We start from the raw sequence: 16,735 nt of genomic DNA, 5'->3' as shown, positions 1-16,735 counted from the left end.
ACGCGAGAAGCATCGAGGATGCATCCCACTTTCACCATAGCATCGGTGCGTTGGGACTAATACCATTGCCACAACGAGAGAGACAGACATTTTGTTTCGAGCGAAGTAGCAAGGTTCATAAAAATTTCGTAAAATCGCTTCTGCTAGCAACAAACTGCTCTTGTTGCTGTTGTTGGTGATGACAGCAGACTCACCATCAGCAAATGACAGTTGCGAGTGAAAAACGCTGACAAATTGGAAGCAGACTACAAAGCTGCCATTGTTACATCCAATCATTTGTGTGCTTGTGTGAGCTTGACGATTTGCGAAGAGAAGGGACATTTTAAAAGAAACCGTTGATATTAGCGCAAGATCTATTACTGGGAAAGGTTTTTGCCTAAGCGAGGGGTGAGCGTGCTGAGCGTTACGAAAGGAGACCATGTCCGATTCGGCCTCCGATACGCTCGAGGGTCCCTTTCATTCCGGGAAGGGCGCTCAGTTGATGGACGACGTTGGTGAGCTGTACGGAAGTCGGCTCCGTTCCCTCACACCGACCACGACTGGTAGTGGTCGTGCTGGTGGCGGAAGTAAGAAAGACGCTGGTTACGAGATCGGTGGAGGTGGCCCGTTCCAGCAACAGCACCGAGAAGTGATGTCACCGATGGGAGATTCGCCTGCGGGGGAAGAACAGGAGGAGGCGATGCTGCCGACATCGGCAGCGGATGACCGGGAACCGGTATCGAATGCTGCACGGACCCGCTATACGGCATTTCAGCTGCTGGCACTGCGTGATTCGAACCTTTCCAAGGTACGTCCACCCTGCATGGATGATGCCAAATCGGAAAAACACCTGAAGATGATTTCCATGCTGATACGCCGCTCCGAAACGCCCTATGACGATGACGGTCCGAATGGTGGAGGCGGTGGCGCTGGCAGTAGTGGTGGGGGATACGGACGCAACCGTTCATCGTACGGTGGAGGCGGCACATCAGCAGGTATTGGTGGTTCTGCCAGTGGTGGATCACTCGCCGGAAGCAACAATACCACCAATGTCACGATGAGTCGAAATGACATGCGTCGTTCCGGTGGTGGCAGCGGCGGAAGTGGTGCAGGAGGTATGGCTGATCCAAAGGAAAGGCTGCGCAAGGAGGAAGGCATCGTGCTGTCGCCGCAGCGTCGTTCGTTTAACATGGGCTGTCAGATGCCATCTGCACCGTCATCGTCCGGTGCAGGAAACCTGGGTCTGCCCGGTAGCTTGCTGCGTTCCGATCGGGATATGCTTGGCGGTGGTGGAAGTGGAGGTGGTGGCGGCGGTGCCCGAGAGCGTAGAATTGGCAGCGGCCGTATTATGACGCGTGATAGCATGTGGGAGTACCGGATGGAGTCGGGTGATTATCGCACCGGAAGTGGTGCGAATTCGTCGTCGTCCGGTGGTTTTCGGGACCGGGAACCGATGCGTGACGGTAAGGAGGGAAAAGATGGCCCGCGAGGCCGAAATAGCGATGGGCGCAGTCTGCAGGACAAAGATTATCACGACGATGGGCGCGGCTACGATAGGGACGCTCGGGAATCCCGCGAGCGGCGTGATCGATGGGACAAAAATGACAACGGACGTGGTCCGATGCGAGGCTTTCACAAGGGTGGATCGTCCGGTGGCTATGGAGAGGGGCGCGGTGATGGGTCGTATTACGGATACAACAACTACGGTTCGGGAGGAAACTATAACTCCAACAACAGTCATCACCATCATCATCACCACCACCATGGTGGAGGTGGTGGTATGTCGTACAATGATCGTCGACGCTACAACAGCGACAACGGGCGCGACAACGAGGAACCGGAGTGGTTCAGCGAACCAACCACTCAACACGACACGATCGAGTTGCGCGGATTCGATGAAACGGTGTCCGAACACGGAAGCGAATCGGCTGGCGAAACGAACAGTGGTAATACGAACGATTCCGGCTCTTCTGATCATCAGCCCGATCAGCAGTCCACCGAACCACAGTCCATGAATGAGGAAGTCGATCCGGAGGCGGATGAAACGCGTCACCCTGGCACAAGAACTTGCGAACAGGACATTTTGAAGATGATCGAAGGAGTGGAACAATCCGAACGACCGAAAGATGGCGCTGTGAACGAGAATGGCATTCAGAAGGCAGGCGATCAATCGTCCCCATCGCAGGCACCGACCGGTGACGAATCCATCAACGAAGATATGCGCCTGATGGAGGAACTTTGCGGATTTCGCGATAAGGGTCTAAACGAATATAACGCAATGGACATGATAAAGAACACTTACTCCAATATGCTGGTGAGTCCCATACAAACTAATATAACTATTTACCTTCTTTTAAAATTTATACTTAAACGCATCGTTTTTTTTTTGCAGAATGATGTTAGTGGCGGTAGTCGTTTTTCACAATTTTTCCGTCAGGAGAACGACAAGGGAAATGCGAACGAAGGAAAAGATACGCGCAGCCGTCAAAATTCCCTGCATGAAGACATCGACAAGATGATGAACGATATAGCGACGTTTGAGGAGAACACGAATGCAACGTCGGCCTCGTGCAATAAGTATTTTGCACCGATCTCACCGGCAGCGACATCGAACTCGTCGCAATCATTCCTTGAGCTGTTTAACCGTTCGGCGACGATGAAGAACCAGCTGGACCCACAGATGGCACAGCAACAACAGCAGCGTCAGCAACAACCGCATCATCATCAACAGCAACATCCTCAACCGATGGAACCGAATCAAACATTCGATAGGCATGCGATGCAGCACATCAAACCGATGATGAGCGACGAACAGCAGCACAAGCAACAGTTGCACCACGAACACCAGCAGCAGTTGCAAAATCGCAATCTGCAGCAAATGTTGGGTGTTACGGGTAGTAATACATCTGCCACACCACCGGTTGGTGAGCGTGCCCCGGTACCGCTCATATCCAGCCTTGGTTCCATGCCGAGCCCGGCCAGTCTAGGCCAAGTGCACAGCGTCGTAGAGCTAGAGGCACACTTTCGCCTGTCCGATCAGAACGGTGATGTGGGCGGTTCTGGCACCGGCTCCAACAACGCTGGCATGGCTGGTGGCGGCGCAGTCAGTGGTAGAGCTTCTGTGGCGAACGAATCATTCCCGGAACCGCTCGCTATCGGTTCCATCCCACGACTGATAATGCCAGGTAATGATCCGGCAATCGGAACGATTCATTCGCAGGCACCACCAGCACCACCGGCACCGGATAACGGAGCTATACGCCAACAGGAGCTGCTCGCGTTCAAGAAGCTGCTCAATCAGATGAGCGAGAACCAGATGAACGGCGTAGGACCGGTAGCACCGCCGCAACCGGTACCGCCCCCATCCGTACCGCACCAACCCCATCCAGCACATCCTGCACATGCGGCGCATATGGCCGCGGTTGTACAGCATCAGAGTGGACAAGGTCCACACCAGGGCACAACAATGTCCACACTTCCGGCCATGCTACAGATGATGCACATGGCACCGATGCCACACCCAGGTAAGGAAAATATAATATCCTGATTTTAATTTCCATACACCACGTCCAATATTTAACCCAACTGTTTTTTTTTTAAATTTCAACCGCTTGTGTGTACAACAGGAACTGATCAGCGCCATACCGAATTGCTGAAGCGTCCGGAAACGCAAAGCCTGATGATGGCTGTAGCGCACGGAGACGTGACCCATCATAGTCTCTGGCAACAACTGGCAAATCCAGCGACCGTCCAGTCACACCGCGAAATCATTTCCGCCGTGCTGGGCGCTTGCAACGGTGGGTCTCGTGTCGTGTCACCCAGTTTACTTCTCAATCCAAACAGTATTCAACCGCCGATGCCAATGCCGATTCCACCACCGCCCGCTCCTGCCGGTGCCAACGCGAATCTGCTGTTTCATCCCAAGCAGCAGGTACGCCTTTCGCCTCTGCCCAACGGGATGCCGCAGCGAATTCCGTCGCCCCGTGAGCTGCAGTACCACACGCAGTCCATCCTGCAGAACGCACTGATAAGGAAAAAGCTGGAGGAGCAGCGTGAAAACTATCGCAAAAGACAGGAGCAGCAGCAACAGCAGCAGCAACAACAACAGCAGCCGCAACAACAACCACCGGTGCAACAGCAGCAGCAACAACAACCAACACAAGCGCAGCAACCACAATCACAATCTCAACCACAAGCACAACAGCAGCAACAAGCTCAACAGTCGGAGCAGGCACAGCAGGAATTGCATGCGAAAATGAAGGAACAGACACCACCGTCGCAACCTATGCAAAATTTCCCCCATCTACCACAGCCGGAACAGGAGCAAGTGATGCAACATCATCCACCAGGGCCGGTGGAATCGGCACAGGAGCCGCGCCAACATTCCAACGTTCCAAGTGACCAACAGCAACAGGCACCACAGCAATCGACACCGTCGCAGGGACAGCCAGGTGCAGCAAATGCTGCAGAAACGGTTGCAATGGTGTCGCCATCCACCGTAATGCTGAAAGGTGGCCCAGGGCGTATGATAAGCTGCTCTACCGCGAACTCTGTCTCGCCATCGAAGCAAAACGTTATGCAAACGCAACAAGTAGCTTCATCACCGACGCCGCTAGCATTCACTCCCACGTCCGTGCTGCGCAAAATGACTGCGGCCCAAGATAAAGAAGCAGACGGTGCGATGCCGCACCATATGCAGCAGCTGCCACCCCAGCAACAACAGCAAGGGCCTTTACCCCAGCAACTGCCATTACCTGCCCATCAGCAGATGATGTTGAACGAACAGCAGCAACACATGCCACCGCACGTCGACGCGGGCCGGATGGGGGTTAATATATCTGCGCTGCTCGAAATGCAACATCAGCAGTATATGAAGCAGCAGATGCATATGCAGCAGCAGAAAGCGCCGTTCCCCTTGCATCCACATCCTGGTCAGCATCCAGTGATGCATCCAATGCAACCCCCGCAACCAGGGGCACAGCAGCAGCAACCACAAACGGGACCCGGATTCCCAACCGAATCTCAACCACCACAGACGGATCATCAACAGCAGCAGCAACAGCGTAACTTGGCTGGCCAACCGTCACCGTTTGGGCCGCAAGGAGGTGGGCCTCATCCACCGCCGTTGAATATGATACACCACCACGGACCGGGGATTACACAGAACCATCTACCGGTCGTGGCGGCGATCATGAATCCAATGAATTCGATCCCGTCGTCAGTGGTTGGTGCGATGCGGGGCATGCAGCCAGCGATGGCCAACAACATTCCGTGGAATCTAAAACAGTTGCAGCAACAACAACCACAAACGAATGTATCGCAAACACAACAATCACAACCGGGTGGTGGTGGTGGTGGTGGTGGGCAACAACTTTTACCACCACAGCTTGCTCAACAGCAGCAGCAGCAGCAGCAGCAAAACCAACAGCAGCAACCCCAACAGCAACAACCACCACAGCAGCAACAACAGCACATTGCTATGCCGAAACCGCAAGGCAGACCCATCTTGAAAGGTAGAGTTTGTTTCTAATTGTTCATTTTTCACCTAAATTTGCTTTACCTATTTAATTTACTCAAATTTTGTTGGCGTCTTTCTAGGAGGTAGTGGAAACGGCGGCCAGGTTCCGCAACCGTTGCACCAACAGCAACAACAACAGCAGCAACAGCAAATGCCGCTGGTACATTCACTACCACAGCATGGTCTTTCGCCAATGACGGGTGCGATGAACTTTCCCGGCAACATGGATTTCCAGCAACAACCGTTCAACAACAACCGTAGCGGTAATCCGATTCTGGGTGCGCATCACCCAATATCACAACCACCATTGGCATCGCAGCAAGGTCAGCAACAGCAGCAGCAGCAGCAGCAGCAACAGCAACCTCAACAGCAACCGCAGCAGCAGCATTCGCCCAATATTATCAGTCCCCATATGCAGCAATTGTTGCATCAACAACGTCATCAACAGCAACAACAGCGTGCTATCCGTAATCAGCACGTACAGCAGCATATGACAATGGCCCCACAGCAAGCGTTCCGGCTTCCCAACATGTCCGTTAGTGGCCAACAGCAGCAGCAACAACAACAGCAGCAATTGCAGCAGAACGCATCAGTCAACCCACCTCCTTCCGGTGGTGTAATTAACTACAACCGTGACGGTGGGCTATCGCCGACCAGCAACCAGCTGGCGCGCTGGTTCTCACCCGAGCTGCTTGCCCAAGCCTCGGCAGGTAAGCTTCCGTCGCTTAACGCCGGCCAGGCGATGAGCCTGGAGGAGTTCGAACGCAACATTCAACACACATCGACCACTGTACATAACTAAGCCTGTGTGTGTGGTTTGGGCACACACCAGAGCAAAATGAGGGACGGACGCGTATTGCACGAGCATGTGCTATTGAAGTAAGCGAGAACTTTTTTTTATTTGGTATTTATATTACTATTATTTTTTTGTAATTTTAAATCTTGCATTGAGCATGTAGCTATATGTGACAGGTTATCGTGGATGATACACACAGCGTCACATACAGTGATAGGCTGAAACAAATTCATGTTGTGTACTGCCACGGAAATTGTAGGTAGTGGAAGATGATAAGAGATAACAACAAACGAAACGTTCGTTACAGTCCGTATAGCATGGGAAGGATTGCAAACATTCTGCATGCCAAATGGCAAAACGTTGGAAGCGTATAACGATTCTTTTTTGTGTCTTTTCGGTATGCATTGTCTGGGGGAAGATTTTATTGGAATTGTTAAACGAAATAATTCTCACGGAGGGTAGAACCATACGATAAATAGCAGAACAACACACACACACATCAAATTCTAAGGCCTAGTATGGTCAAATTAATTTTCTCTCTCCAGTACTTTAAAGATGGATTTGTTTTACCATTCAACGATATTAGCACAGAAAAAATTGTGTTTTAAACATATCTGGCGTTTGTGCGCTATAACGCTTTACATTTTATGTCTCCAGATACCTTTTTTCATAAAAAAATCTTTAATTCATTTCATTTCTCATCCAGACGTTTCTTTTGGGTTTTTATTCTTCTATTTGTCGTTTCAAAAGAGGTGACAGGAGCATCCTGCGATCGGTTTTATCCTGTTGTTTTATTCCTCTTGTCTGTCGCTTTTTTCCCCCTAGCGATATCTGATAGGTCGCTGGGGACATTTTACTCAATGTTGTAGCGTTCCCTACAAAAACAATTTGTACAATTTATGTATTCCTGGAGCGAGTAACAGCTGACGTGACAGTAACTACTCACCACACACTGCGAAAAAGGCGAGCTTAGATTGTGATTGATTTGTCCAGCAGTTGAAACTAATTTATTATCCAACATTTGAAACAATAACTAAAACATTTTTTGGGTGGTGACGTTATCATAACAACTTTTTTTTAATTTTGAATGTGTTTCCCGTTGTTTGTGGGAGACGGTCCAGCTGTCGAATTTTGTTAGTAGTTTGTCACTCTTTACGAGAAAGCATCCAATTATTTCGCTGTCCTTGCTATTAGTGTGTGTGTGTGTCATGCGGCAAGAAAGATTGTATATTGGGGTTATATACACGGGATGTTTAAAAAAAAAGTCTAGGATGCTTGTTCTAGTCTAGAGGCTGACATCTAAAAGCGATATATTAGGCGACCCCGATTGGTTAAGTGCTGATCACATCACGCGTTTCATGGGTTCGAATCTGAGGTAAATTCGGAACCACCCGTTATGCAAGTCGTTATTGACTATACGACTTAATGGTATAAATTGCGTAAACCGGTTTAGGCAACCCTGCGTCTCGCGCTCTTGCTAGGTTTGTGGTATACGATAGCATTTTCCATGTATGTTGAACACGTTCAATTCGTATGGTGCATTAGGCAGAACGTTCGTAAAGAGATTAATGTTTGGTTGTTTGCTGGTTGATTGAACGACTGAAGGCAAGAAGTCGCTACACAGCTACAAAATCCATCTCGTAAACCGTTGCGTAGCGTCCTAGAATATATTAGGGTCCGGTGAGTGTATCCAGTCCTTTTAGTCCGTCCAGAAAAGGCCAAGGACAAGCACGGCAGACCTCTGGGTCACGAGATGGTTCAATGGCATCGATTCGTTCACTAGAAGGACCCAGGATATAGTTTAAAGGAAACGACAAGAGACTACAATCGTTTTCGAGCACTCTTCCTGCAATTCGCAACACAGTTTTATTCCAACAATGTTGTTTTGATTTATGTTTTTGTGGAATGGTCAATTCAATTGCATTATTGTAAGATAATTCAACATCTTAGTGTACTGGAAGAAACTTTGTATCTCTCTCACACACACACACACACACACACATTTTTGTTTCCTATCGTTCGTTTTGACTGATGATATAAATTGAACATGAAGCATCAACACACCACACTTAGTCCAGCGAGAATCCTTCCGTTTGCAGACATGAACTTGGAACGTGTTTCAATATGTAGGTTAGGGCAGTTGCTCGGTAGCCGCCTTCCTTCTCTTGCTATGCCTACGCCGTCGTCGTAGCAGAGCGTACTGTGCTCCGTGTAAAAATATATAAAGATTATGGTCTGCAAAAGAAGCGTGTGCTGAGAGCGGCAGTATAAACAAATACCGATAAACCACACGTTAATTAGACACGTCAGAAATAGTAACTGAATAAAAGCTCTTGGACTCAGAAACAAACAAAAAAAAACCCGACTAAACAGAAGAAACGTCGCGCTAGGCTTAAGGTGCAGAATCGAAACGAAAAACTGATTAAAATGTATGATTGTTACTCACAAGGAAACAAAAAAAAAGAACACACACACATTAATAAATCATTGTAAAACGGTACTTATATCGAAAAAGAGGTGTATTTTGTTATAACAAAATGAGAAAAAAAATTGGGAGCGGGGGGGCGACATGGAAGTTCATCAAAGTTTTCTGATATCATTTATGCAGCTCTTGTACGGCGAAGCTCTTGTACGGCTTCTTCGCCTTCGAAGAAGAAATTAATGACGAATCCTTGCAACAAAGTCACTAACCCTTATCTGTGTCTGGCTAAACAGCAAGAATACGATAATACTTGTGGTAGAATATTATTTTGTACAACATGCCATCAATATTATCATGAGCTACTCATTTAGGGATATTTGATCAGGGGAGGGGAAATTAATGTCAGATAGATGGTCTCTTGACATCAAATAACTTAAAACAGCTTGCGTATAGATTGAATTGATTAAAATGACGGAGAATTTTCGCACCTATCGTTATATATGCCGGTGTACATGAGTGAAGATATATAGTTGCAGTATTAAGACAAATATATTATAAATTTGATTGAAGTTGGATAAGTAAGCAGAACGTAATGTGTCTCAAACCCTGCATCGTACATTGTAAGTGAGCCGTTTGCAGGTTTTGTTTCTTTATTTTAATGAACAAGAAGATATAACAATGTTGTTGCTCCCATTGTGTAAGAATAGGTGCGCCATCAGCAATAGTGGGTAACAGCGAAATTGATCCTAATTTCTTTCTTTAATTTTCACGTATCGCGAGTAATTCTCCTACAGAGACCAGTGCTTGTTCGTTCACATTTCGATTCTCCTTAAATGTAGATGGGATTTTCCTGTCCAGTGAGCAGTCGGAACATCGACGTCGGCATCGTTTTCATCAGTATCTAAAAAAAAATAGATAGCGTTAACCGGTGAGGGTGGTGCATCTGAGAATGAAGGGACGTATCATCTTTACCTCCCCGATGGATGTGGCGAGTAAGTTTACTATCTTTTCGTGCGGCACTGCAACGACACTTTGGTTATTGATTTCGATGATGCGATGACCCACACGAACACCGCCACGCTCGGCAATTCCACCCCGAAGCAGGCTGCAAATCTGTGGAAATAGTAACACCGAAGTTAGCAGATGGTCGACAACACAATCGATCAGTCAACCGTTCATTACACATACGTACCACACCATTCTGTACGCTAAACCCAAGCTGGTACTTCGTGTTTGGTCGCTTAATCTTCACCTCCACCACTGGGGCGCACGGGACGACCGTAAATTTCACCACGGTTTGGTTCTTGGTGTTCTTGATGTAACCCTGGCAGGTGGAAAGCGGCAACCCGACCAGGCTCAGTCCGTTGATGGCGATTATTTGATCGCCGATGTTCAGCTGTCCGCATCGGGCGGCCGCACCGGAAGACGCTAGGTTCGCAATCACCACGGTCGGTAGCATCGAGCCCCAACCGGACTCGACGATCACCACGCCGAGTATTTCGCCCTTCGCCTTCGGCACCACCACCTCCTTCTGCAGTTCCTTCTTCGCGAAAATCTCCAGCTCGTCGCCAAAGATTTCCTGACTGTTCAGCACTTCCTGGTAGTCGAGCTCCTTCATGAAGCTGTGGTCCTCAATTCCGTTCGCCTTCAGGAATTCCATGTATGCGACCTGAAACGCTTGGCCGATGCTCTGGGCAATAAACTGTGCCTCCTCGCTCTCGAACACATGGCAGATCATCTTCGGTGTGCGGTTGCCTGCGCTGCGCTTCTTCGGACTGTCGGCATTATTGGGCGGGCCGGTATCCGTGTCTGTGCCGGCCGGGTTGCCACCAGCGTCGTCCGTCGCTTCCGGCGCGGTGTTGCCGGTGGCAACGAAGCGTCTCCGAGCCATCAGCACCACCAACTGGCCAATGTCGGCGATGTAGGAGATCGTCCTCAGCGCGTGGTCCATCATTATCTCCTTCAGATCCGTGTTCAGCACCATGATTTTTTCTGTCGAAATAAACAAATCCACCTCCGTGCTTGGTTGTGACTCTCCCGCCGGTGCCTGGGGCAAATGGACAATCTCAGTTCAATGGTTTATTGCAGCGCACAATATCTTACCAAAGCCTAGCCGGGTTTAGGTAATTTGAATGTGTGTAATTTTTTTTTTTATTATTTTTTGGTTTGGTTTTGGATTAGCACGCCATTTGATTAAGCCCAGAAAGTGGAGTGGAAAGATAATAACATACGTTTGGCGGTTAGTATGGGCTATTTGTACAAATGTTAGGACAGAACGGACAGAACGAATGGAACGGAATGGTAAGGGGATAACAAATTAATTAAACACGCAGCAACATTATAAGAGGGAAGGGAGGCGAAATTAGGGCGCTGGGTAAAGCAACGTTCATGCATGCTTACTTTGATCCGGGAAACGGCTTCCTCCGCCTGCATCATGCGCGTTGATTTGGTCGGTTGGCCTTCGCACACTAGCTGCGTTGAGCCAAGGTACCGCGCCCGGAACAGAACACCTTCGATCAGCACTGCCGGATCCAATAGACCTTTCAATAAGTAAGAGTTAGACGAAATACGCAGTAAATATCGTACGTTCATCGTTCCCATCCGAGATTAGCAAATCCATGACAGTTTTGGTCTGTTTTTAGTTTTTTGAGAATTAGAGTGTCATGATTTTGCCCTCTTCTGATCAATAAGTAGAATAAAGTACACTTACAGCAATAAATACGCATTATGACAGCATGGGAAAAAGATTGAATGTTACTTATTTGAATGCGCAAAATTGAATTAAAAATAATTTAAATTTAAAACAATCGTGTCGTTTCTTAAATTCTTAGCAAGATGCATCCTAATTTGTGTTCTTACCTTCTCTAGTTTTGTGCCTTCCTTTGCTTTCAATTTCCTACAAAACATAAACATTTTTGGATGGAACCATTAATAAGATTATTTAATTGAAATCAACACAAGACACTGTGCATTTTCTTACCGGTAAATTTTCTAATGTAATATCGCTAGGAACGTAAACTTCACTGTCGGTTCTGATGGCGGTCTGGTAGCGTTTTAGCTTAGCTAATGAGGCTGAATTGGGTGATATAGGTTTCGTAAACCCACCAACATCTGTGGAGCTCTGGGAGACGAAAATGTTAAAAAACACACCAAATTTGCCTACTGTAAATGATGTGCATAATGGACGGCATACTCACATTGTGATCGTAATAGCTCTGCTCACTGACGTTCTGCTGATGGCCGAGCAATCTATCAGTCTCCAAATCGGTATCCGTTTCCTCCTCCAACTCGGATGCATTTATGTGTCGATCTGACGGATTTGAAGCAGAAGGGGTTACCTGTTCCGGGGGTTTATCCATCGTCCTTTAATTAAATAATTAAAAATGATTCAGTTTTTAACATTAGGCCCATTGGAGATCAGTTTATCGATTGTACTTTTTTATATCTCCCACATACATACCTGAGCACCCACACTGGCGAATCGTCACCGTACTGTGGAAACGATTCACCAATTTGGTCCACATTGTCGTGTCGCTCATCCGCCGGAAGCGTTTTCGTGTTTTGCAGCGTAGATTTGATATCGTTGAGCGCCTCCCGAATATCGTTCGCTAGACAATCTCGCCCGTTATGCACATCGGAACCATCGTACACACCATCGCTGTTGCCGTGCTGGTGGTAGTGTTGATCCTGTCGCATCATATGCATCCCGTGTGATCCACCCACCTCACAGCTGTTCGTGACCGTGTTACCTTCCGAGTCGGATGCATGACCGCTCGATAAGCCATCCTCCAGAATCGGCATACTATTGCACATGTCCTCATACTCTACGCACGGCTCATTGAGAATCGTTTCCTTTGCGTCGCTTTTAACATTTACACCGGCATTTATCCTTGCTGTAATATAGGGAATGCAAGTTATTAATATTGATCTATGAGCACAGTTGTGAAAAAAATGGTACAAACCAAAGCTTCCCGGCCGGTAGTCTGTTTCGGGCGACAGAACAAAACTGTGTGGTTTGTGAATGCTACTATCAGCGGGCATAAAGTCCTCGTCTAAAGCCACGTGCTGTTTACAGTTGTAATATTTGGTATCTATTTGAAAATTCGTGTCGTTCTCTAAAAATAAATAATTTGTTTAGTTAAAACATACATTAACTCGCTGTCAGATGTACCATCAATCATACCGCCCATCGTATTGGTCTTATTGTAGAAGCTCGCCTCATTGTTCTGTCCCAACTCGATCAGCCTTGGTCGTCCATCGTCTGCTGCACCCGACTCGACACGCTTTGGAAACCCGGGCCTTGGGAAATTGTTGCTAACGGGGCGTATTGTGCCGTCCGGCGTGGAATAGTTGTTGGAATAGATTGTGCCGAAACGTCGCGGGGAACCCTCGTACTCTGCAATCGTTAGCCCTCCTACGGTACAAGAAATAAATCGCTGCAGTATGTTCCATCTAAAAGCGAATGCGAGCAATTCGTTTTGACCACTACCTATAATGGTCTGTATCTTGGTAGCGGTTTCAGTGTGCGTTTCTTTGATTGGTGTGTTTCCGCCGACCAAGATGGACATTTCCGAATCATGAACACCAGTCGATGGCCAGTTGGGTTCGATATCATCAAACACAACAATCTCGCCATCGGACAAGATCGATTGTGTCGAATAAACGTGCGGCATGACGACGATATTGGCAGCTGCGTTAGCCGTTGAATGATGACACTGTGGCAACAGTACCGGACTGGAGGCGGTAGTCGAATCGCTACTACCATTATGACCGCCACTACCCACCGGGCTACGACCTACTTGGATCTGATGCCGCTGCTGGAAACGAATCTTCGGTTCATGTTCCGCCGTGCTCGGTTCCGGCGAATGCAGTACGGTGCTGACCGGGGTTGTGTTTTGATTCATGCCCGATTGACTATCCCAAAAGTGTAGCTCCGACTCTTTGTCACTGTACAGATCGTGTGAATGCAGTTGGCTGCCAACTGGATGCGTTTTCACCTCGCCAATTGACCCGGAGAGCGAATGTTTGCCATCGTTGGTGCAATACATCGTTGATGGAATACGGCGTATCGACAAGATTCGAAAGAAATGTTGATGGCGAGGAGTCCGGGTACTTGTTTATTGCACGGTTTGCTGCATTGTTGAGCGCAAAGGTAATGATTGTTACTGCACCAACACGAACTGACTATTGCATAATATTCCAACGATAAAACATTAACAGATGCACTTAACTAACGTAAACCATGCTGCTGACCTCCGTTCCATTTCATACGACCAGTGCCAGTGGGAAAATCTTGGGCGGTGAAAACTTAACGTCGGCAAATGGAAAGTAATTGGGTCGCGGTACTTTTTTTTGCGAAGCGACACGGACGAAAAATCGATTCGAATTTACTTTTTAGTTCTTTCCTTGCTGGCAATGAAGAGCAAATTTGATGTAATCCGAAACCTAGCAGAATATTGTACGGAATGTTGCACTTACACTACGGCTACGGTTGTACGTGATCGTAATATATTTTCCAACACACGATCTCGACGCTGCAAAAAGATCAGCAAGTTGAGAAAGGGGGGTTATTTTTTTATTCACTACGAATGTGGACGAGCAATATTCACCCTGCATCGCCTTTCTACAATAAACATCGTAAACAGCTGTCAAAATGGCACTTGCTTGAGCAAGAAAATAATGTATATGCGTTTTTATTTCTGTTTAATAAATTTTCAAACAGAGCTGTCAAACGTTGTATTTCTAGGGGAAAAAGGGGATCTCGAAGTTTTGGATGCGATAAAAAAAGGACCGACAAGTTCCCTCAAGTTCCCTAACAGCTCCGGATGAGTGCAAAAACAACATTACAAGATACCATTCTATAGATACAAGTGATTCATAATAAAACAGAAAAGGTAATTCTCCGTGGATCAGCATCAGCATTGCGACAATACGCGGGGAACTTGCTCGATGTGTGTTGAAAGGACACACATCACGCGATGGAAACGAACAGAGTGACGTTTTGAAAGGTACCGATATCAATCCGCAACCCGTAGGGATATTCTTAGCATAAAAAGGGGTAATCCTCTCCGGGATACGCGAGACAAAGAGCAACGGTGAGAGCGAAAGGATCGATGCGCGAGTTCGTGTGCGTGGATGGTAGGATAAGCGTCGGTGTGTGTGGTAAACAGAGGGTAATCGTACATGCTCCAGGATCAATGAAATCGCAATTTCCACTGCTCCGAAAGGAAGTGCAACAGTCGCAAGGAAGTCGTTAATAGCGCAGTGTGTTTCGATGTTCGGTTAAAATGTAAGCTCTTTTACTTCTCCTTTCCCACTAATGTACAGTGACGCTACATGGCGTTGAATTTGGCCCTATTTTCCAAAAACCTCACGTTAGAACTGGTTTTTTTTGTGTGTGCCTCGAGAGAGCTGTGCTTTTTGCGAAATATACTTTTCTGTTATGCAATGCAACAACAACAACAAATCACATACACTTTTGCATGACGCGTTTCATCGAAATATAATACTCTCTTTTATGCAACGTTTATTAGCCGTTTTGTGTTGAAATGCCTATTAAAATCCATGCTTCAAATGGGACAACCCACTCCGTCCTTTTATGTTTTTTTCGTTTGGCTGTGCGTTTTGTGCTTTGATCCATTTTCGTTTTTTTGTGTTGTGTCCCATACGGGCGAAATTGAGTACGAGTCCTGCGAAAAGTGGTCCATACATCCATTTATATATACAAAAAATCGACCTGTGTGTACGTATGTGCGTCCGTGCTGTGTACGTGTGGTTGTGCGAATATCTAAATGCGTGCGTGTAGGTGCGTTTGCACAAGTGCGATAAGTTGATGTACTATCGTAAATGAACAAACTTGGCCCTCTTTATTGTTGCTGAAACAATTTTTACTTAAGCTAACGTGTGCCGTGAGTGTGTATGTGTATGTCGACGTGTGTGTGTGTATCTTAATAAGCATTTTTTTCATGAAATCCAGCTCCAGTTCTCAAAAGTATGGACATGAGGGTCCTTCGTTTAGTTGTAGGAAACTCCAGTGAAGTCTCTACGCAATGTGTCTGAGTAGGACCGAATCGCCATACAGAGGGCCAGAACACTAATAGCTCAGAACATATCACGAACCATGCTATTTTCTGGAGAATTTTAGTTCTTTATATTTCAAGATTGTACATTTTTGATTCCATATTGACATCTGGTAGAATACCTCATTATTCTCATAAACTCCAACTCAATTCAGATTATCCTGATGAATATGAACGTACTGTGGATATACTAGTACACCCATGTTATTCTCATGCAAAAACCTGCTTCCAGATGTAAAATATAAATATATATGTACATTTGAAGCAAGATTCTTTTTCCTGCTAATTTCCTTACACCGTGTAAACGCATACGGGACAAAGTAGTAGCGTATTGGGACAGGAGTAATAATAAGCTCAATCCTGCGTGCATTTGTGTATACTAAACATACATACACACGCGTACATCAGCCACATATATACACACACACACGTACCCGCGTACACACTCATCATTAGCCCAAAGGAAGAGAGAGGCGAGTGAGAAAGAGATAGAGATAAAGAGAGGACGACAAGAAGAAAACACACACACGAGAGAGCGTACACCAAACAGCAGGGGACACCAGTCTGCTCAAATTTGCCTCTTTCATATTTTTCTGTGAGTCATACCTTAGCCAAATCATCCACCAAGCTTGTGTGCAAAGGATCAATTATCGATTTTTCTGCTCGGCTCCCCTTTCCCTTTAGTACTTGTGCTCAAAAAGAAAAAAAAAACTTCGGTTCGTTCGTTCACCGCCTGCTCACCACATTACATTTGCAACTCCGTTTTCGGCTACTTCATTGCGCTATTGTTCAGCAAACTAGCAAGGGGTTGTCCAAAAAACAGCCCTGTACGGTTTTCGGGAGGCACATATATAGGAAAGAGCAGCCAAGTCCAAGGCGTACCATCCGTGCGGGTGTCCGGAGTTATTAAAGTGCGTTTTCTAACATTGTTACATTTCAGT

The 16,735-nt window shown here is 46.9% G+C and overlaps 2 protein-coding genes across 4 annotated transcripts; one reads left to right on the top strand and one right to left on the bottom strand.

Moving 5' to 3' along the window:
- The first annotated feature begins 316 nt into the window (after nt 1-316).
- On the top strand, nt 317-8,253 carry LOC128307147 (uncharacterized). Its single transcript, XM_053044881.1, has 4 exons — nt 317-2,293; nt 2,372-3,503; nt 3,606-5,492; nt 5,578-8,253. Exons 1-4 carry the CDS (start codon nt 419-421, stop codon nt 6,297-6,299), a joined length of 5,616 nt encoding a protein of 1,871 aa, XP_052900841.1. The 5' UTR covers nt 317-418; the 3' UTR covers nt 6,300-8,253.
- A 1,064-nt stretch (nt 8,254-9,317) lies between these two features.
- Nucleotides 9,318-14,226, bottom strand: LOC128307148 (uncharacterized). 3 transcript variants are annotated; one of them, XM_053044882.1, is made up of 11 exons: nt 13,205-14,226; nt 12,887-13,129; nt 12,678-12,830; nt 12,176-12,608; nt 11,913-12,078; nt 11,696-11,836; nt 11,575-11,611; nt 11,116-11,255; nt 9,908-10,762; nt 9,688-9,828; nt 9,318-9,616 (listed from the first exon to the last, which is right to left on the bottom strand). In XM_053044882.1, exons 1-11 carry the CDS (start codon nt 13,761-13,763, stop codon nt 9,545-9,547), a joined length of 2,940 nt encoding a protein of 979 aa, XP_052900842.1. In that variant the 5' UTR covers nt 13,764-14,226; the 3' UTR covers nt 9,318-9,544. The 3 variants fall into 3 exon arrangements, with proteins under 3 accessions (XP_052900842.1, XP_052900844.1, XP_052900843.1); XM_053044884.1 differs by having other exon boundaries at nt 11,116-11,237; XM_053044883.1 differs by having other exon boundaries at nt 12,899-13,129.
- Nucleotides 14,227-16,735: the final 2,509 nt, after the last annotated feature.

This window comes from Anopheles moucheti, chromosome X (assembly GCF_943734755.1).
Source record: "Anopheles moucheti chromosome X, idAnoMoucSN_F20_07, whole genome shotgun sequence".
NCBI classification, from domain to species: domain Eukaryota; kingdom Metazoa; phylum Arthropoda; class Insecta; order Diptera; family Culicidae; genus Anopheles; species Anopheles moucheti.
This window is presented reverse-complemented; position numbering and strand designations above follow the sequence as displayed.

Excerpts from the sequence above, each read along its gene's own strand:
- LOC128307148 (XM_053044882.1), bottom strand. The coding sequence starts at position 13,763 with ATGTATTGCACCAACGATGGCAAACATTCGCTCTCCGGGTCAATTGGC. Across the intron at positions 12,831-12,886 it reads GATGGGCGGTATGATTGATG|AGAACGACACGAATTTTCAA; the intron begins GTACATCTGACA and ends ATTTATTTTTAG. Across the intron at positions 11,612-11,695 it reads TTACATTAGAAAATTTACCG|GAAATTGAAAGCAAAGGAAG; the intron begins GTAAGAAAATGC and ends TATGTTTTGTAG.
- LOC128307147 (XM_053044881.1), top strand. The coding sequence starts at position 419 with ATGTCCGATTCGGCCTCCGATACGCTCGAGGGTCCCTTTCATTCCGGG. Across the intron at positions 2,294-2,371 it reads ACACTTACTCCAATATGCTG|AATGATGTTAGTGGCGGTAG; the intron begins GTGAGTCCCATA and ends TTTTTTTTGCAG. Across the intron at positions 3,504-3,605 it reads GGCACCGATGCCACACCCAG|GAACTGATCAGCGCCATACC; the intron begins GTAAGGAAAATA and ends TGTGTACAACAG.